At 40.3% G+C, this 16,198-nt stretch overlaps 1 protein-coding gene across 2 annotated transcripts in view; it reads left to right on the top strand.

The window, feature by feature from the left end:
- The window catches only part of HMGA2 (high mobility group AT-hook 2), a 166,878-nt gene that overhangs the window by 10,097 nt on the left and 140,583 nt on the right, over window positions 1-16,198 (top strand). For both annotated transcript variants that reach the window (XM_048835872.2, XM_048835873.2), the window contains exon 3: window positions 1,717-1,767. In XM_048835872.2, the coding sequence (XP_048691829.1) occupies window positions 1,717-1,767 (51 nt within the window). The remainder of the gene's footprint in view (window positions 1-1,716; window positions 1,768-16,198) is intronic.

Below are 16,198 nucleotides of genomic sequence, written 5' to 3'. Positions count from 1 at the left end.
TTTTAAGTTTGATTTCAAGACCAGGTTTGCTGTAGATCTGAACAAGTTCATGTTCATTTTTTTAAGGACATTGGCAGCATGATCTTATTTTTAAGAGGGGGATTTAAAAAAAGGAGGGGGATTGTTGGTCCTTTACTAAGATGTAAAGTGTTGATTTAGAACATTTTAAACTGATCCTTTCTTAAAAATTAATGCCTCAGATAGTTCAAACAATAACTATGTGTCTATTGGACATCATATACTAAAATTAATTTCTGTTTGCACTGTCTAGGTTATAAGGACATAATAATGAAGGGTTTGAAGGGAAACAAAAACCTCTTAAATAGCTAGAGAATACAGCAAATGTACTTCTTTAAAAAGTATTCTCATAAGAGGGTTTCACCTTACATGTAACACTGGTATAAACTGTTAAAGAGCAAGTTTACTCTTTTAACAAGTCTAAGTGATAATTTTGCCCTTTAGGAATGTGAATTTTATTTTTCACACATTTCTTCTTGCTGAGATTTATTTCAAGGTCATTTTACTGCACTTATAGTGTAGGGTTTATAGGGATTGGCCCCAGTACTTTCCCAGCTCTTTTTGTGGGATTCATTTTACATGACAAGGCATTATGCACATTTTACAGAGATATACCAATAAGTGATTTATGTAATGAGACAATTGACTCCTGAGGGGAAAGTCAAACACACAAACTGCTGTGAAGAAGCAATATATGAAAACACGTATGCACCAGGTATTCAAAAAACCTTGATTCTAAGGAATGATTATGCACATAGCGTGAAATCCTGGCCCCATAGAAGGGAGTTTTGCCATTGACTTGAGTTGGGCAAGGATTTCACCTGTAGTTCACCTACCTAACTACCATTATTATTAATCAGATATTGACATATGTATGGTGGACATACTTTGTCTGTAAATAACAACATTTTATATGTAATTTTTTTATCCAAGGATTTCAAAGTTGCATTACAAAACTGGGTAAGTATATTTATCCCACAATCACCAAGCAAACTAATGACAGAGTCCTGAATAGAATCTGTGTTTTCTCTGTTTGAACTCTTTGCAGTAATTGCTAGGCCTTGCTTACATATTCTTTACATATTCTTACACGTCCTTTAAACTCTGAACATACCTTTCACCATTCCAAAATATGCCTTCATTTTAAGGGTTGAAGCAAATTCAACAGTAGGTGACCTAGAAATGGCACCTACTGTTGAAATTACTTCAACCCTTAAAATGAAAGCATATTTTGGAATGGTGAATGATATGTTCAGAGTTTAAAGGATGTGTTTGCACCTGAAAAGGAAAATGTTACTCAGAATCAGGAAAGTATCATTAAGTAGAAATACACACATGTTCAAGACGATATTCTTTGTCAAACATGCTGGTTTGCTTTCTGAACATTATCAATAGAGAAAAAACAGGCAGACTATTGCGAATAGTCCATCAGTTTTAAAGAAGTTTCCTTCCTTCTTGAAACAAACTATTCTTTTTACCCCACAAGAGGGGATTTTAGTATCTTTAAGTCTATGCTATGAAATGTTAGAAAAAGGAATCTCAAGATTCAAGCCATAGGGGAGAGAGAGAGAGACTTAATGACACCCATCTAATCAGTAGATACATAATTATGGATCATATTACAAGAAATATGTTCCCAGTTACCAGCACTGCTAAATAATGTTGGCTTATAAAATATGTTGTTTTTTCACTTTACAGAAAGCAGAAGCCACTGGAGAAAAACGACCCAGAGGCCGACCCAGAAAATGGGTAAGTATTCCATTTCCAACCATTTGATTTATTTTTCTGCTTTATAAAACATGTTTTAATGCCATTCTTTAGAAAAAGACCATTTCTATTTCATTTTTTTAAAAGAATGTCTCATTTCTTTCAGTTCTGTTGGGTCAACGAAAGGGTTAAGGCAGCAGACACGTTATCTCAGCTTCCTACCTTTAGACTCTGATAGTTTGCTCAAGACACTTTACTGCTAAATGTTTTCTGGCATTGAATACTCATGTGTCTCTTATCAGCATGAAAAGAGTCTCAACTCTTCCTTCAAAAAAAAGAGTAACAATGAGATAACTTGTTCCGTAATTGAGTAACAAAGGTTAAAGGAGGTATTATCAGGCATCAGAAAGTGATTATGAAAGGTGATAAAATTCAAATGCAGTGTGTACAAGATAAAGTTAAAAAAACAAAACCTCTTTGTCTCTTTAGTAATGGTTCACAGTCCCTGGGAATCAGAGTACATTTTCCCCCCAAAATCCTTAAAAGGAACAAAAATAAATGTTGGGTAACTTGCACCAAATGTTTTCCCTGTCTGGGCCAGCTGTATACCTCACATAGAATAGGTGATTTGTTATATTTTTCATTTTTCTTGCTATTAAATTTTAAAATATTGCTCTTTCACACTGCTATTGGCTCCCTGGATGTTGATGTCAGAGACAAATGCATTTTTGGAAAGTGCCCTTGATCTTCTTGTCATACAGATTTCTGGTCGCTTGGAGTCTAGAAATTCAGTGTTCAGTTGTTGAGTACTTCTTGTATGCATCCTTTTTTACTTCTCTCCCTTTCAAAAAGAAAGTGATGAGAATGTCACCTGAAAAGCATCTATAGGTGTTAATGGGAGAAATTGAAGGTGTAACCATATGTTCCATAATAAATTCTCTATCTAGTTTTCCTTCTCCCATTACCTTTAACTTCTACACTTCTGTCCTCTATTTTTTTCTATACTTCTTTTTCCTACCTCATCTCTTCTTCATTCCTTTATTATGTTCCTTCTTCTCTTCCCTCATCTTCATGTTGTCATTTCCCCTCCATTAGCTCATCCTTTCCCTTTCCAATATATATTAAGACTGTTGTCAAGACATCCAGGCTTCCTAGAGCTAAAACAGCACCACCGGAAGCTTATAACTACAACTGAAGTTCCCCAAAGTGTCAGCAGCTAAGCGCAAGAGAGGAGGGATGGCTGTAACATACACTATAAAAATAGTCCTATTGTGGTCCAGTGATAAAAGTGCCTGAGGATCTTCCTCTAATATTGTGGAGAAAATCAGACAGTCATATACAGTATATACTATACATGTCTACAGTATTTAGACTAGGCAAATTCTTTGTATACAGAGAAGAAGCCCATTGGCATTAGGAGATTAGATGGTTTATAAAAACTTACATGAATTGGTAACCTTCTCAAAGGTGGCTTGCATAAGACAAACACTAAATAGCTCAGTAAAACGTTTAGCGATTACTGTCAGTTTCCTTATAAGGTTGTCTAGAGTTTACTAGGGCCTGAGATTGTATATGTGGATGCTAACTGAACTTGTCTAATCCTCATATTGGGTGCAGTCCCCAGGGAGGCAAAATGAATGGCTGTTCTACAAGAATAATTTATAACATGCAAGCCATCTATATAGGTTTGGTATATGTGGTTGTAGGCAGAAGGTTGTTAACTCCGTGGGAATGGAAAGTGTCACAGTCTGTGGTGCTAAGAGGTGCACCATCCAAGGCATTGTATCTGGAGATTAAGAGGTTTCTTCTCTGAAAAGAAAAAAAGGGGTATTTTTGTTATAGTCGGCATATTACACTTTGGTTTATGTAGCTTATGCTGGCAAGAGCGAGCAGGCAGTAGCAACAAAGAAATAAATACAGTACAGTTGTTGGGTGAAAAAATTGAACTGCAGAAATAAATTCTTGACTATCCCATAGAGGCAGTCTTCACTTTGCAACAGTTTAATGCTTTCCAACAATGTCACTCATTTCCTTGAAATTATGGAGTATTTTAAAGCCCTGCAGTATTTTCTTATTGCAAATATCAGAAACGGAATCCTTTACCCATTCACTACTGTACTGGATGGTTGTTTTTTTAGTGAATTTTAGAAATAATGTATGAGCTTGCACCTAACAATGGGATAAAGTTGTAGACATTGGGAAATATAAGTGCCATTTTCTCTCTCCTGCTTTTCTTTTTTCCAGCATGAGTCAGGCTTGTGGGCTCCTCTTTACATGTGGTAAAATGGAGTCATATCACATTTTATACATGAAAAAATATTGTTAAATTATTAGGAGCCATTATCATACCAACAATTTTTAAACAGTATATGCGGTGGAAATCAGTGAGGGATTCTACCTAAAAACAGAGGGTCATGGCATAATAGGGCCCACTGTGTTTTAACATCTAGCTCAGTGGGTCTCAAACTTTTTTACTGATGACCGTTTTCATATCACAAGCCTCTGAGTGTGACCCCCCCCAATAAATTAAACACACTTTTTAATATATTTAACACCATTATAAATGCTGGAGGCAAGCGGGGTTTGGGGCGGAGGTTGACAGCACACGACCCCCTATGTAATGACCTCGTGACCCCCTGAGAGGTCTCGACCCCCAGTTTGAGAATACCTGATCTAGCTTCTGTTTAGAAAACACCCCTTTTTATCACATGAATTTAATTTGGGTTTTTAAAGTACATTAGTGGTTATTTTCTTTGTTAATCTAGTACGTTTGTAGCAAGCATTACTTTAAACAGTTATGTATCAATTAAAATAAGGAATGCGTAGATTTCCTTTGTGTTTGTGGGGGGGCAAGAAATTGTATAGGATGGATATTTTTCTAAGTTTGTAACCTATTTTTGTGAGTTTAGAGGATTTGTGTCATATGTTGTTCATCAAATTGTAAAGTATTATTTCTGCTGTTTCCTTCAATATGCACATCCAGAAACAAACTAGCTAACAGCCTTCTGTAAAATTCTGGTAGCCAATCTTTCTGCCAGTTCAAATTAAGTATTTAATATTTGTGACTCACAATTTTTTTTAGAAGAGGGACTAAATCTAGTTGACTATGAATGTATAAAACCTGGAGAAAAAAGCTGAAGTGAAGAGAGTGGAAACCTGATTTACCAGAAGTGTACAATAAAGCAAGTTATATTTTTAATAAAATAATGTGTATTTGAAAAATAGTCCAAGAAGATAAGATCGTTGTCTGTTGAACGAACTATAAAGAGTGAGTGGCTCTATAGGAAATATATATTTGGTTATAAAGAAAAGCCACCCACATTTAGAATTAATTGATTAAAAGCACTGAAGATAATAAAGAAGAAACAGATGGGAACCATCATATTTGGAATCAGAAATTCAGTTTCAGTTGTAGTAGACCCCATCTGTCACCACAAGTTGCTGGACATATGTATATAGTACAATAACATTTTTGGGGGGACAAAATCCTATTATTTTACTGATGAAAAAAATTTCTTTGTGTACTTGTTACTCTTTAATTTTAGAAATTTTGATACAGGGATATGATCTAGGTTCTTTGATGCCAGTGGAACATGCAGATGAAGCAACCTGGCTTTTTATTAGGAGAATTACTATTGTATGTGTCATAGATGTTCACAGCAATTTACAGAGATAATAAAGACATAAGGCCCCATTGAAGTTTGCCATGGTCTTCAGTGGGGCCAGGATTTCATCTGTGTAGCCTAATCCTACTCACACTGGAGTCAGTGAGAAACAGGAGTAGGTCTCCATTGCCATGTCCCAAGGAGCTTACACTTTAAACTTCCACATTTTTTACCTTTGTGTAAGGCTAGTAACCTAACTGAAGTACTGTGTTTGGGCAGGAGTGGAACGGAGACTGAATAAGCAGTTATAATACAATTCATTCCAATGGATCATATTGAAAAGTCCTGGAAATTTCACAGACTTCTGGTGCTCTCAAACTTCAGTTTAATGGCGAAACCTGAAACCTCATTCTGATGATGATGCTTTAAAAGGGTATTTAGGTTTGTCTTTCTTTTTTTCCCCTCCAGATTGCTTTTTAGCATTGTCTGATTTCACCCCCATGTTGTTTAAACAGAAACACAACTTTTCAAAAGCACATAAAATAGCCAGGCATATTCCAAAGCTCAATATGCAGATGTTATAACTTTGTAAGGGGTCTGGAGTTGATGTGGGTAAGTGACTGACATAATGATATAATAGTATGAAACTATCTGGTAATGGATTGTGCAGAGGAGGGACAAAACTCCAACTATAGCTTGCTTATAACAACAGAGGGGGAGTAGTTAATTTCTAAGCACAGTACGTGCGCAAACACACACACACACACAACCATTGAAACACAAATTGGTAGCGATAAAACAAACAGAACTAAACTCCATTTTCCTATGCAAGGGTTTAAGCTAATTTTAACATGCTTAGTGGACAAGTCTATGTTTCTGAAGTTTAAGGGTGTAATCCTACGCCCAGTGAAGTCAATGGAAGTTATGGAAGGGAAGAAGGAGGATCCTGGGAACTACAGGCCAGTCAGCCTCACTTCAGTCCTCAAAGAATCAATCCTGAAGCACTTGCATGAGAGGAAAGTGATCAGGAACAGCCAGCATGGATTCACCAAGGGAAGGTCATGCCTGACTAATCTAATCGCCTTTTATGATGAGATTACTGGTTCTGTGGATGAAGGGAAAGCAGTGGATGTATTGTTTCTTGACTTTAGCAAAGCTTTTGACACGGTCTCCCACAGTATTCTTGTCAGCAAGTTAAGGAAGTATGGGCTGGATGAATGCACTACAAGGTGGGTAGAAAGCTGGCTAGATTGTCGGGCTCAACGGGTAGTGATCAATGGCTCCATATCTAGTTGGCAGCCGGTATCAAGTGGAGTACCCCAAGGGTCGGTTCTGGGGCCGGTTTTGTTCAATATCTTCATAAATGATCTGGAGGATGGTGTGGATTGCACTCTCAGCAAATTTGCGGATGATACTAAACTGGGAGGAGTGGTAGATACGCTGGAGGGGAGGGATAGGATACAGAAAGACCTAGACAAATTGGAGGATTGGGCCAAAAGAAATCTGATGAGGTTCAATAAGGATAAGTGCAGGGTCCTGCACTTAGGACGGAAGAACCCAATGCACAGCTACAGACTAGGGACCGAATGGCTAGGCAGCAGTTCTGCGGAAAAGGACCTAGGGGTGACAGTGGACGAGAAGCTGGATATGAGTCAGCAGTGTGCCCTTGTTGCCAAGAAGGCCAATGGCATTTTGGGATGTATAAGTAGGGGCATAGCGAGCAGATCGAGGGACGTGATCGTTCCCCTCTATTCGACATTGGTGAGGCCTCATCTGGAGTACTGTGTCCAGTTTTGGGCCTCACACTTCAAGAAGGATGTGGATAAATTGGAGAGAGTCCAGTGAAGGGCAACAAAAATGATTAGGGGACTGAAACACATGAGTTATGAGGAGCGGCTGAGGGAGCTGGGATTGTTTAGCCTGCAGAAGAGAAGAATGAGGGGGGATTTGATAGCTGCTTTCAACTACCTGAAAGGGGGTTCCAAAGAGGATGGCTCTAGACTGTTCTCAATGGTAGTAGATGACAGAACGAGGAGTAATGGTCTCAAGTTGCAGTGGGGGAGGTTTAGATTGGATATTAGGAAAAACTTTTTCACTAAGAGGGTGGTGAAACACTGGAATGCGTTACCTAGGGAGGTGGTAGAATCTCCTTCCTTAGAGGTTTTTAAGGTCAGGCTTGACAAAGCCCTGGCTGGGATGATTTAACTGGGAATTGGTCCTGCTTTGAGCAGGGGGTTGGACTAGATGACCTTCTGGGGTCCCTTCCAACCCTGATATTCTATGATTCTATGATTCTATGATTCTATGCCATTGACTTCAGTAGGGCCAGGATTTCACCTTAAATGCTGAAAATTAGAGTAAGAGGTACAAAACTGTTTTAAAAAAAGTGAAGAAAATGATTTCTAGCTGATAACTTTTTCTCCAAATTGTACAAATACATTAGAAGCAAGAGGAAGACCAAGGACAGAGTAGGCCCATTAATGAATGAGAGGGGAAAAACAGTAACAGAAAATGTGGAAATGGCAGAAGGGATAAATGACTTTTTTGTTTCCGTTTTCATTAAAAAGTTTTGTAGCAATTGGACATCTAACTTAATGCCAGTGAAAATGAGGTAGGATCAGAGGCTAAAATAGGGAAAGAACAAGTTAAAAATTACTTAAACTTAGTTAGATGTCTTCAAGTCACCAGGTCCTGATGAAATACATCCTAGAATACTCAAGGAGCTGACTGAGGAGATAGCTGAGCCATTAGCGATTATCTTCAAAAAGTCATGGAAGACAGGAGAGATTCCAGAGGACTGGAAAAGGGCAAATATAGTGCCCATCTATAAAAAGGGGAATAAAGACAACTCAAGAAATTACAGACCAGTTAGCTTAATTTCAGTACCCAGAAAGATAATGGGGAAAATAATTAAGCAATCAATTTGCAAACACCTAGAAGATAATAAGGTGATAAGTAACAGTGACCAGGGATTTGTCAAGAATAAATCATGTCAAACGAACCTTATAGCTTTCTGTGACAGGGTAACAAGCTGTGTGGATGAGGAGAAGCAGTAGATGTGGTATATCTTGACTTTAGTAAGGCTTTTAATACCGTCTCACATGACCTTCTCATAAACAAACTAGGGAAATACAGCCTAGATAAAGCTACTATACAGTGGGTGCATAACTGATTGGCAGACTGTTCCAAGAGAGTAGTTACCAGTGGTTCACAGTCAAGCTGGAAGGGCATATCAAGGGAGGTCCTGCAGAGATCTGTTCTGGGTCTGGTTCTGTTTAATATCTTCATCAATGATTTAGATCAATGGTGGGCAACATTTGAGCCGCACGTGGCCTGTCAGGGTAATCTACTAGAGGGCAACGAGACAGTTTGCTTACATTGACTGTCCATGGGCATGGCTGCCCGCAGCTCCAAGTGGCCACGGTTCACTGTTCCCAGCCAATGGGAGCTGCAAGAAGCGGCAGCCAGCATGTCCCTGCGGCCTGCACCCCTTCCCGCAGCTCCCATTGGCCGAGAACAGCGAACGTCTATGTAAATAAACTGTCTCACAGCCCACCAGTGGGCCTGCGTGCCCTGACGGGCTGCGTGCTGCCCGCATGCTGCAGGTTGCCTACCACTGATTTAGATAATGGAATAGAGTGTACACTTATACAGTTTGCAGATGATACCAAGCTGGGAGGGGTTGCAAGTGCTTTGGAGGACAGGATTAAAATTCAAAATGATCTAGACAAACTGGAGAAATGGTCTGAAGTAACTAGGATGAAATTCAATAAGGGCAAATGCAAAGTACTCCACTTAGGAAGGAACAATCTGTTGCACATATAAAAAATGGGAAATGACTCTCCTAGGAAGGAGTACTGTGGAAAGGGCTCTGGGGCTCACAAGCTAAATATGAGTCAACAGTGTAACACTGTTGAAAAAAAAAGCAAACATCATTCTGGGATGTATCAGCAGGAGCACTGTAAGCAAGACATGAGAAGTAATTCTTCCGCTCTACTCCATGCTGATTGCGCCTCAACTGGAGTACTGTGTCCAGTTCTGGGGGCCACATTTCAGGAAAGATGTGGATAAATTGGAGAAAGTGTAGAGAAGAGCATTTTGCCAAAAATGATTAAAGGTCTAGAAAACATGACCTATGAGGGAAGATTGAAAAAACTGGGTTTGTTTAGCCTGGAGAAGAGAAGACTGAAGGGGGACATGATAACAAAGTTTTCAAGTACATAAAAGGTTATTACAAGGAGGAAGGAGAAAAAGTGTTCTCATTAACTTCTGAGGACAGGACAAGAAGCAATGGGCTTAAATTGTAGTAAGGACGCTTTATGCTGACCATTAGGAAAATATTCCTAACTGTCAGGGTGGTTAAGCACTGGAATAAATTGCCTAGGGAGGCTGTGGAATCTCTGTCATTGGAGATTCTTAAGAGCAGGTTAGACAAGCACCTGTCAGGGATGGTCTAGATCAGGAATCTCAAACTCAAATCATCATGAGGGCCACATGAGGACTAGTACATTGGCCCGAGGGCCGCACCACTGACACTTTTTCATATAAAGATACAAAAGCCCCCTCCTCTGACCCGGACCCACCCCCACTCCACCCCTTCCATGAGGCTCCGCCCCTACCCTGCCTTTTCCCACCGCTTCCCCACCCCCATTCCAACCCCTTCCCCAAATCCCTGCCTCTGCCCCGCCTCTTCTGTGCCTCCTCCCCTGAGCACGCGGCTCCCCACTTCTCCCCCCTCCCTCCTGGAAAGTGCTAAGTGCTGCCAAACAGCTGTTTGGCAGTGGGAAGCACCTGTACATAGGCAGAGGAGCAGGGATGGGGCGTGCTGGGGGGTGGGGGAAGGGGGCTGGCGGGTGAGGGGAGCTTGGTGGACACAGGAAATAACTCTGGGGGTTTGGTGGGGGGAGCTTGGCGGGCTGCAGCAAATAACTCCGCGGGCCTTGAGTTTGAGATCCCTGGTCTAGAAAAATAATACTTAGTCCTGCCTTGAGTGCATCAGACTCAACTAGAAGGCCTCTCGAGTTCCCTTCCAGTCCTCTACTTCTAGGATTCTCCAGATTCCATCACAGTGCAGTTTGAAGTGGCTGAGATATCAAACATTAACCTTGAGATTTATTAGTAGTAAGATTTATTATTTATTATTATAGTAGTATTTGTATTAGTATTAATGTAGTTCCAGAGTTCCCAAACAGGATCAGGGTCCCATTGCTCTAGACACTGTAGAAATACATATGAAAATACAATCTAACGGAAACATTAGATCAGCCATTAGTGTAGTTGAGCTGCTATAATAACTAGGGTCTCTCTAAACCATAATTTAAGCAGAACTTCTGTCTTGGTCTGGTCTTGTTGAGCAGGGGTGGGCAAACTTTTTGGCCTGAGGGCCACATCTGGGAATAGAAATTGTATGGCAGGCCATGAATACTCACAAAATTGGGCGTGGGGTGCGGGAGGGGATGATGGCTCTGGTTGGGGGTGCGGGCTCCGGAGTGGGGCCAGAAATGAGGAGTTCAGGATGCGGGAGGCGGCTCCAAGCTAGGGCGGGGGAGTGGGGTGTGTGGGGGGAGTGAGGGCTCTGGCTCGGGATGCGGGCTCTGGGGTGGGGCTGGGGATGAGGGGTTTGAGGTGCAAAAGGGTGCTCTGGGCTGGGACCGAGGGGTTCAGAGGGCGGGAGGGGGATCAGGGCTGGGGCATGGGATTGGGGCGCAGGGAGAGTCTCGGGGGTGCAGGCTCCAGGCGGCGCTTACCTCAAGCGGCTACCGGAAACAACGGCATGTCCCTTCTCCGGTTCCTATGTGAGGCAAGGCGTGGCCTGGCGGCTCTGCACGCTGCCCCGTCCACAGGCAAGGCCCCTGCAGCTCCCATTGGCTGTGGTTCCTGGAAAATGGGAGCTGCAGGGGGTGGGATGCAGAGTGGAGGCCCCTGGCTGCACCTGCGCATAGGAGCTGGAGGCGTTGCTTCTGGGAGCCATGTGGTGCAGCCCCCGACCCTGCTCCCTGGCTGGAGTGCCGGAGGGGGCCATGCTGCTGCTTCTGGGAGCCATGTGGAGCAGCCCTCGACCCTGCTTCCCGGCTGGAGCACCTGAGTGGGTCAAGCCCCAGACCCTGCTTCCCAGTGTGAGCTCAAGGGCAGGATTAAAACAGCTGGCAGGCTGGATCTGGCCTGTGGGCCGTAGTTTGCCCACTCCTGTTGTCGAGCCTTATGAATGAGTCAGTGCAGGCAAGACTACTGCCTGTGGACGGTCATCATTTTAGTCACCTAAAGATCTTGGATGGGCTTTTAGAGCTATAGTGGTCAGACTAATTACCACTGTCCTCACAATTCCTAAACTGAAAGTGTAGACAAATGACATGAAGTCAAGTTACATGAAGAACAAGTTAAAAGTCTTAGAAAGCATCATATTTATTTCTGTCGTTTCCAAACAGGATGATCTGCAAAAAGTATAATCTCTCAAAAGGCTAGAATGATTGCAAAAGCAAGTTATCCAGCAACCTTTAAGATTATCTCTAATTACTGGTGAATTTTTAAAGATGCATAATTTTGCCATTTAATTATTTTCTTTCCATTTGACATTCTGGAGAAGGAAAAGAACTTCTCCATGCTGGGAAGCCAATGAATGGAAAACATGCCTTAAAAACATGTTCATTCTGCCTTGGATACATTTAGAGAGGTGTATGCGTCTTCATTTCTGTACAAGCTTTGGCTTGGTCTAAGATAAGGTTCAAGTAAAGGATTTTGTATGGAGCCAAATTCTTTCCAGTATAAGTGGGTGTAACTCTATGGATGGCAATGGAGTTCTGCCCATTTATACCAGTAGAGAATTTGATCCTAGATCTTTATGTCCTACAGTTAGGGCATGTCTACACTTAAAATGCTGCTTCAGTGCAGCTGCATCATGCATTGGCGCAGCTGCACCACTCTAGCGCCAACATAGTGCTGTCTACACGGAGGGTTAGGTTGGTATTTTTCACATCCCTGAGCGACGCAGTTGTAGCGATATAGGTCTGTAGCGTAGACCAGACCTTAACAAGGGCTTTGATTTATATTATCAAAAGGGTAGTTCACTGTTGCCCTCTATGCCAGAATGGGGTAACACAAGATGTCCAAGTTAGCCAAAGAGCAAAACTTTGTATTTCTATAGCATCTTCTATCTGAGCTTCTCAAAGCATTCATAGTCATTAAAGGGAAACTGTCAACTCAGATTGGCCCCAAACAGCAAATATTCATGGTTGAAAGTGAGGGAAATGCAATATGTAAGGAAACAGTATCAATAGTGAAAAGTAAATTGACATTTTAAATATTTATTTTTTATAATCTCAGGTATTATTAGTAGCATAGGTAAGAAAGTGTATTTAAAAATGATTTTTCATTTGACAGTATCCCTTAATTTTCATAGTACGTCCTGTCAGGGACGTAAGTATTCCTGCATCCCCTTTTTATATTTGGGAAAACAAATTCAGGAGCTACATTGCCAAAAGGGTAGCACACTTTTTCTGAGGGCATTTTGTGCCTGCAGTATGTGCAGCCACAGTTCAGTTGAAGGTACAGTTCTAACTACTTGTGTCTCTAAGGACCTGACTGTACAAATCAGTTAGGTAGAGGTACAAGCACTCAGATTTGCTCCTGCAGTTCAGTTTTTTGCCGTGAAAATTTTGTGGGTATAAAAGGAGCTGTTGAGCCTTAGCCCATTGAAAATGCATTCCATAGAGGCTAGGAGCCCAGATTTTAAAAGACATTTAGGTATCTAACTTCCATTGAAATAAATGGGAGTTATGCAGCTAAATACCTTTAGAAATTTGGCCCTAAGTGTCTTGCCCAGGGTCACATAGGAAATCTTTGGAAGAGACAGGAATAGAACTCTGATTTCCTGACACTTGCCTTGTATCATAGGAAGGTTGTCCTTTCCTGGTAGCTTTCACTTGGCTACAGGTTAGTTGATGGAGGGAAGCACACATTTGAATTGTTTCCCAAACCAATGCATCTGCTTGTTTCCAATTCCTATAGGCTAACGATGCACCCAGCACATGTCTAGCTGTCAGGACAATGACGTAGGGAGGACTTGGAAGGGCCTTGCATACTCTTTATGTACAAGATGGATGAGGGAGTGTCAGGAACAGCGTGAGTTTCTGTAACTGGGCTCTATTTTCTATTTTTCTATTTTCTAGTTTCTTTCTGACAGAAGTGTGAATCCTAGTGAACTTATCTCCTTCTTACGTCTTCATTGCATATATAACTCCTTCATTTGTCTTTTAAAATAAGAAATACAATCATCAAATCTAACTGCATAATTCATTAAATGTTTTGAATGTAAGTAATCTATTTTGTTGAGACATAAGCTGATTTTTGCTACAGACACTGGACATGTCCAGTTAAAGGCCTCCCACCAGAGCTGGTGCTAGGCATAAGCAGACTATGCAATTGTTTAGGGGTCCTGAGCAGCTCAAGGGGGCCCCCTGTTTGCTTTTTTAAATATTAGTTTCATAAGAACTTGCCTGTGTTAGTATTTTACTCATTTTAAAAACTATATGTTTTCAAAAAGATCCAAAAATAAACACTCCAGGATCAGCTTAGTTTATTAATATATGTTGGGGACATGATGGGAAATATTCCTGATTAAGACCCCCAATGGGCTAGCACCTCCACTGCCTCCCACTTCAGAAATAAAAAAGTCAACACCTAACACCCTTGAGTATATGGGGGTTGGGGGGAAACCTGACACAATGAATGGAATACCATGTGTAAAAGTGTCATCTGATGGTTAGGCTGAGAGTCAGGACTCCTGGATTCTCTTCCAGTTATATTACTCTCTATGTGGTATGGGGGAAGCCACTTAATTCCTCTGTGCCCAGTGCTCATTTACACTATGGCCTCTTGCGGTAATGATAATTTCCTCCCATTTTATACTGCTAGAGTGTTGATGCTTAGTGTAAATGAAAATAAAGCCTTCTGTGCTTAAATTCACCCATCTGAAATAAGGAGTTTGATAATACTTATTAACTGTGATGCTTTAGGCCTGATTCTGCGTTCTTTACTACCCAAATAGGAGATCTGGATGCAATGCAGGTTTGAGTCTCTTCCGATGGTTTTGGGATACTTAATGTTTGGAAAATGGTTTGAGGTCCTTGAATGAAATCATTGCATGCCGTAAGTGCAAGAATTATTATTATTTCCTTTCCCTTAATCATAGGACAAAGCTTTGCTTCATATTGAAATTCAGCATTATATTTTAGTTTCAGTACAGGATTTTCAACAAGAAAGGGGGCTGCTCTCATTAAATACAAGCACCTGATTCAGGAAAACCACTTTTTATACCAACAATAATGTACTTCATATGTGTCTTTAGTAGGCATTGCCCATTTATATTCACGTCTACACTCAAATTTGGTACAGGTTCAAATTAAAAAAGTGTGAGGAACCCAGCACATTTACAATAGAGTGATTATTTTTCCTTTTTGCAACCTATGTGCAATGTTCTTTAGATCTTAAAAGAAAAATAAAATATTGGGACAAAACCTGCCAATTGAATCTGAAAACACTAACATCACAGAAAGATGAGTCCAGATCTTTACCATTTAAAGAGTTAATTAAGGTATATAATTTAGCAATTTCAGATGCATCAGTGACATTGTCAATAAAGGAACAGGATATCTGCTAAGGTCCTGGAGAATCCAAATATTTTCATTCTTCAGGGAGACTTAGACTTAGGAGACTTTGGACCTTAGGCAATTTAATACACGTATTGTGTAATTTGACATATATTGGGGAAGAAGATTCCAAGATAGTAATTCTTGTCAAAGCAATTTTTGGAAGCTAGTAGTGTATAATGTGCTCTTTTGTTTTGTTTGTTACAGTAAAACCTCAGAGTTACGAACACCTTGTGAATGGAAGTTTTTTGTAACTCTTAAATGTTCATAACTCTGAACAAAATGTTATGGTTGTTCTTTCAAAAGTTTACAGCTGAACATTGACTTAATAAAGCTTTGAAAGTTTACTCTGCAGAAGAAAAATGCTGCTTTTAGCCATCTTAATTTAAATGAAACAAGTACAGAAACAGTTTTCTTACCTTGTCAAATCTTTTTTTAAAAACTTTTCCTCTTTTTTTAAGCGATTTATGTTTAACACAGTACTGTACTGTATTTGTGGTTTTTTGTTTTTTTTTTGGTCTCTGTTGCTGCTTGATTGAGTACTTCCAGTTCCAAATGAGGTGTGTGGTTGACCAGTCAGTTCATAACTCTGGTATTCTTAACTTTGAGGTTCTACTGTACATTCTATTTGGACATATCATCATAAGTTTATTCTTTTCTAGACTGCCAGTCTAAGTGTCTGTAAATTGTAGGGTCAAATTCTGTTCCTAGTTACAGTGATGTACATAATAATATGAATAAGCTAAACTTGCAGTAACCGCATTAATTTTAATGGATTTACACCAGTGTAAATGACAGTTGTATCTGGCCCATAGAGGTCTGTATGCTTTGGTGTACCAATGGGCATAGTCTACATTTTGGAGCCATTAAAATTATTAATGAATCAGCCAGGTTTAGAATTTTATGTTTTACATCCTCTCTGTTTAGAATAACTGCTTAGCACTTAAAATTCATTAAAACTGGTAGTTCCAGTATTCAGGAAGAATGGCAACTTTATCCAATATTTTACCTTAATCCATCTTGACTGTTACATCAATGATCCTAATAGAGATCAACTGGGAGCTTTTACTAGTTGTAATACAAACACATATCTGAGCTTTGCTATTATGATCTTATCAAAGTTGCACTGTGCTAACATATTCCTGGGGTTTCCTTAGTAGTCACACACAACTCGTTCGTACTCTGCCCATTCATACTGCATTGTTTCCTGTTAACGATGCTTTG

Source organism: Caretta caretta, chromosome 1 (genome assembly GCF_965140235.1).
Source record: "Caretta caretta isolate rCarCar2 chromosome 1, rCarCar1.hap1, whole genome shotgun sequence".
Classification (NCBI taxonomy): Eukaryota; Metazoa; Chordata; order Testudines; family Cheloniidae; genus Caretta; species Caretta caretta.
The sequence above is the reverse complement of the archived record's forward strand: the minus strand, read 5'-3'. Positions and strand labels throughout refer to the sequence as shown.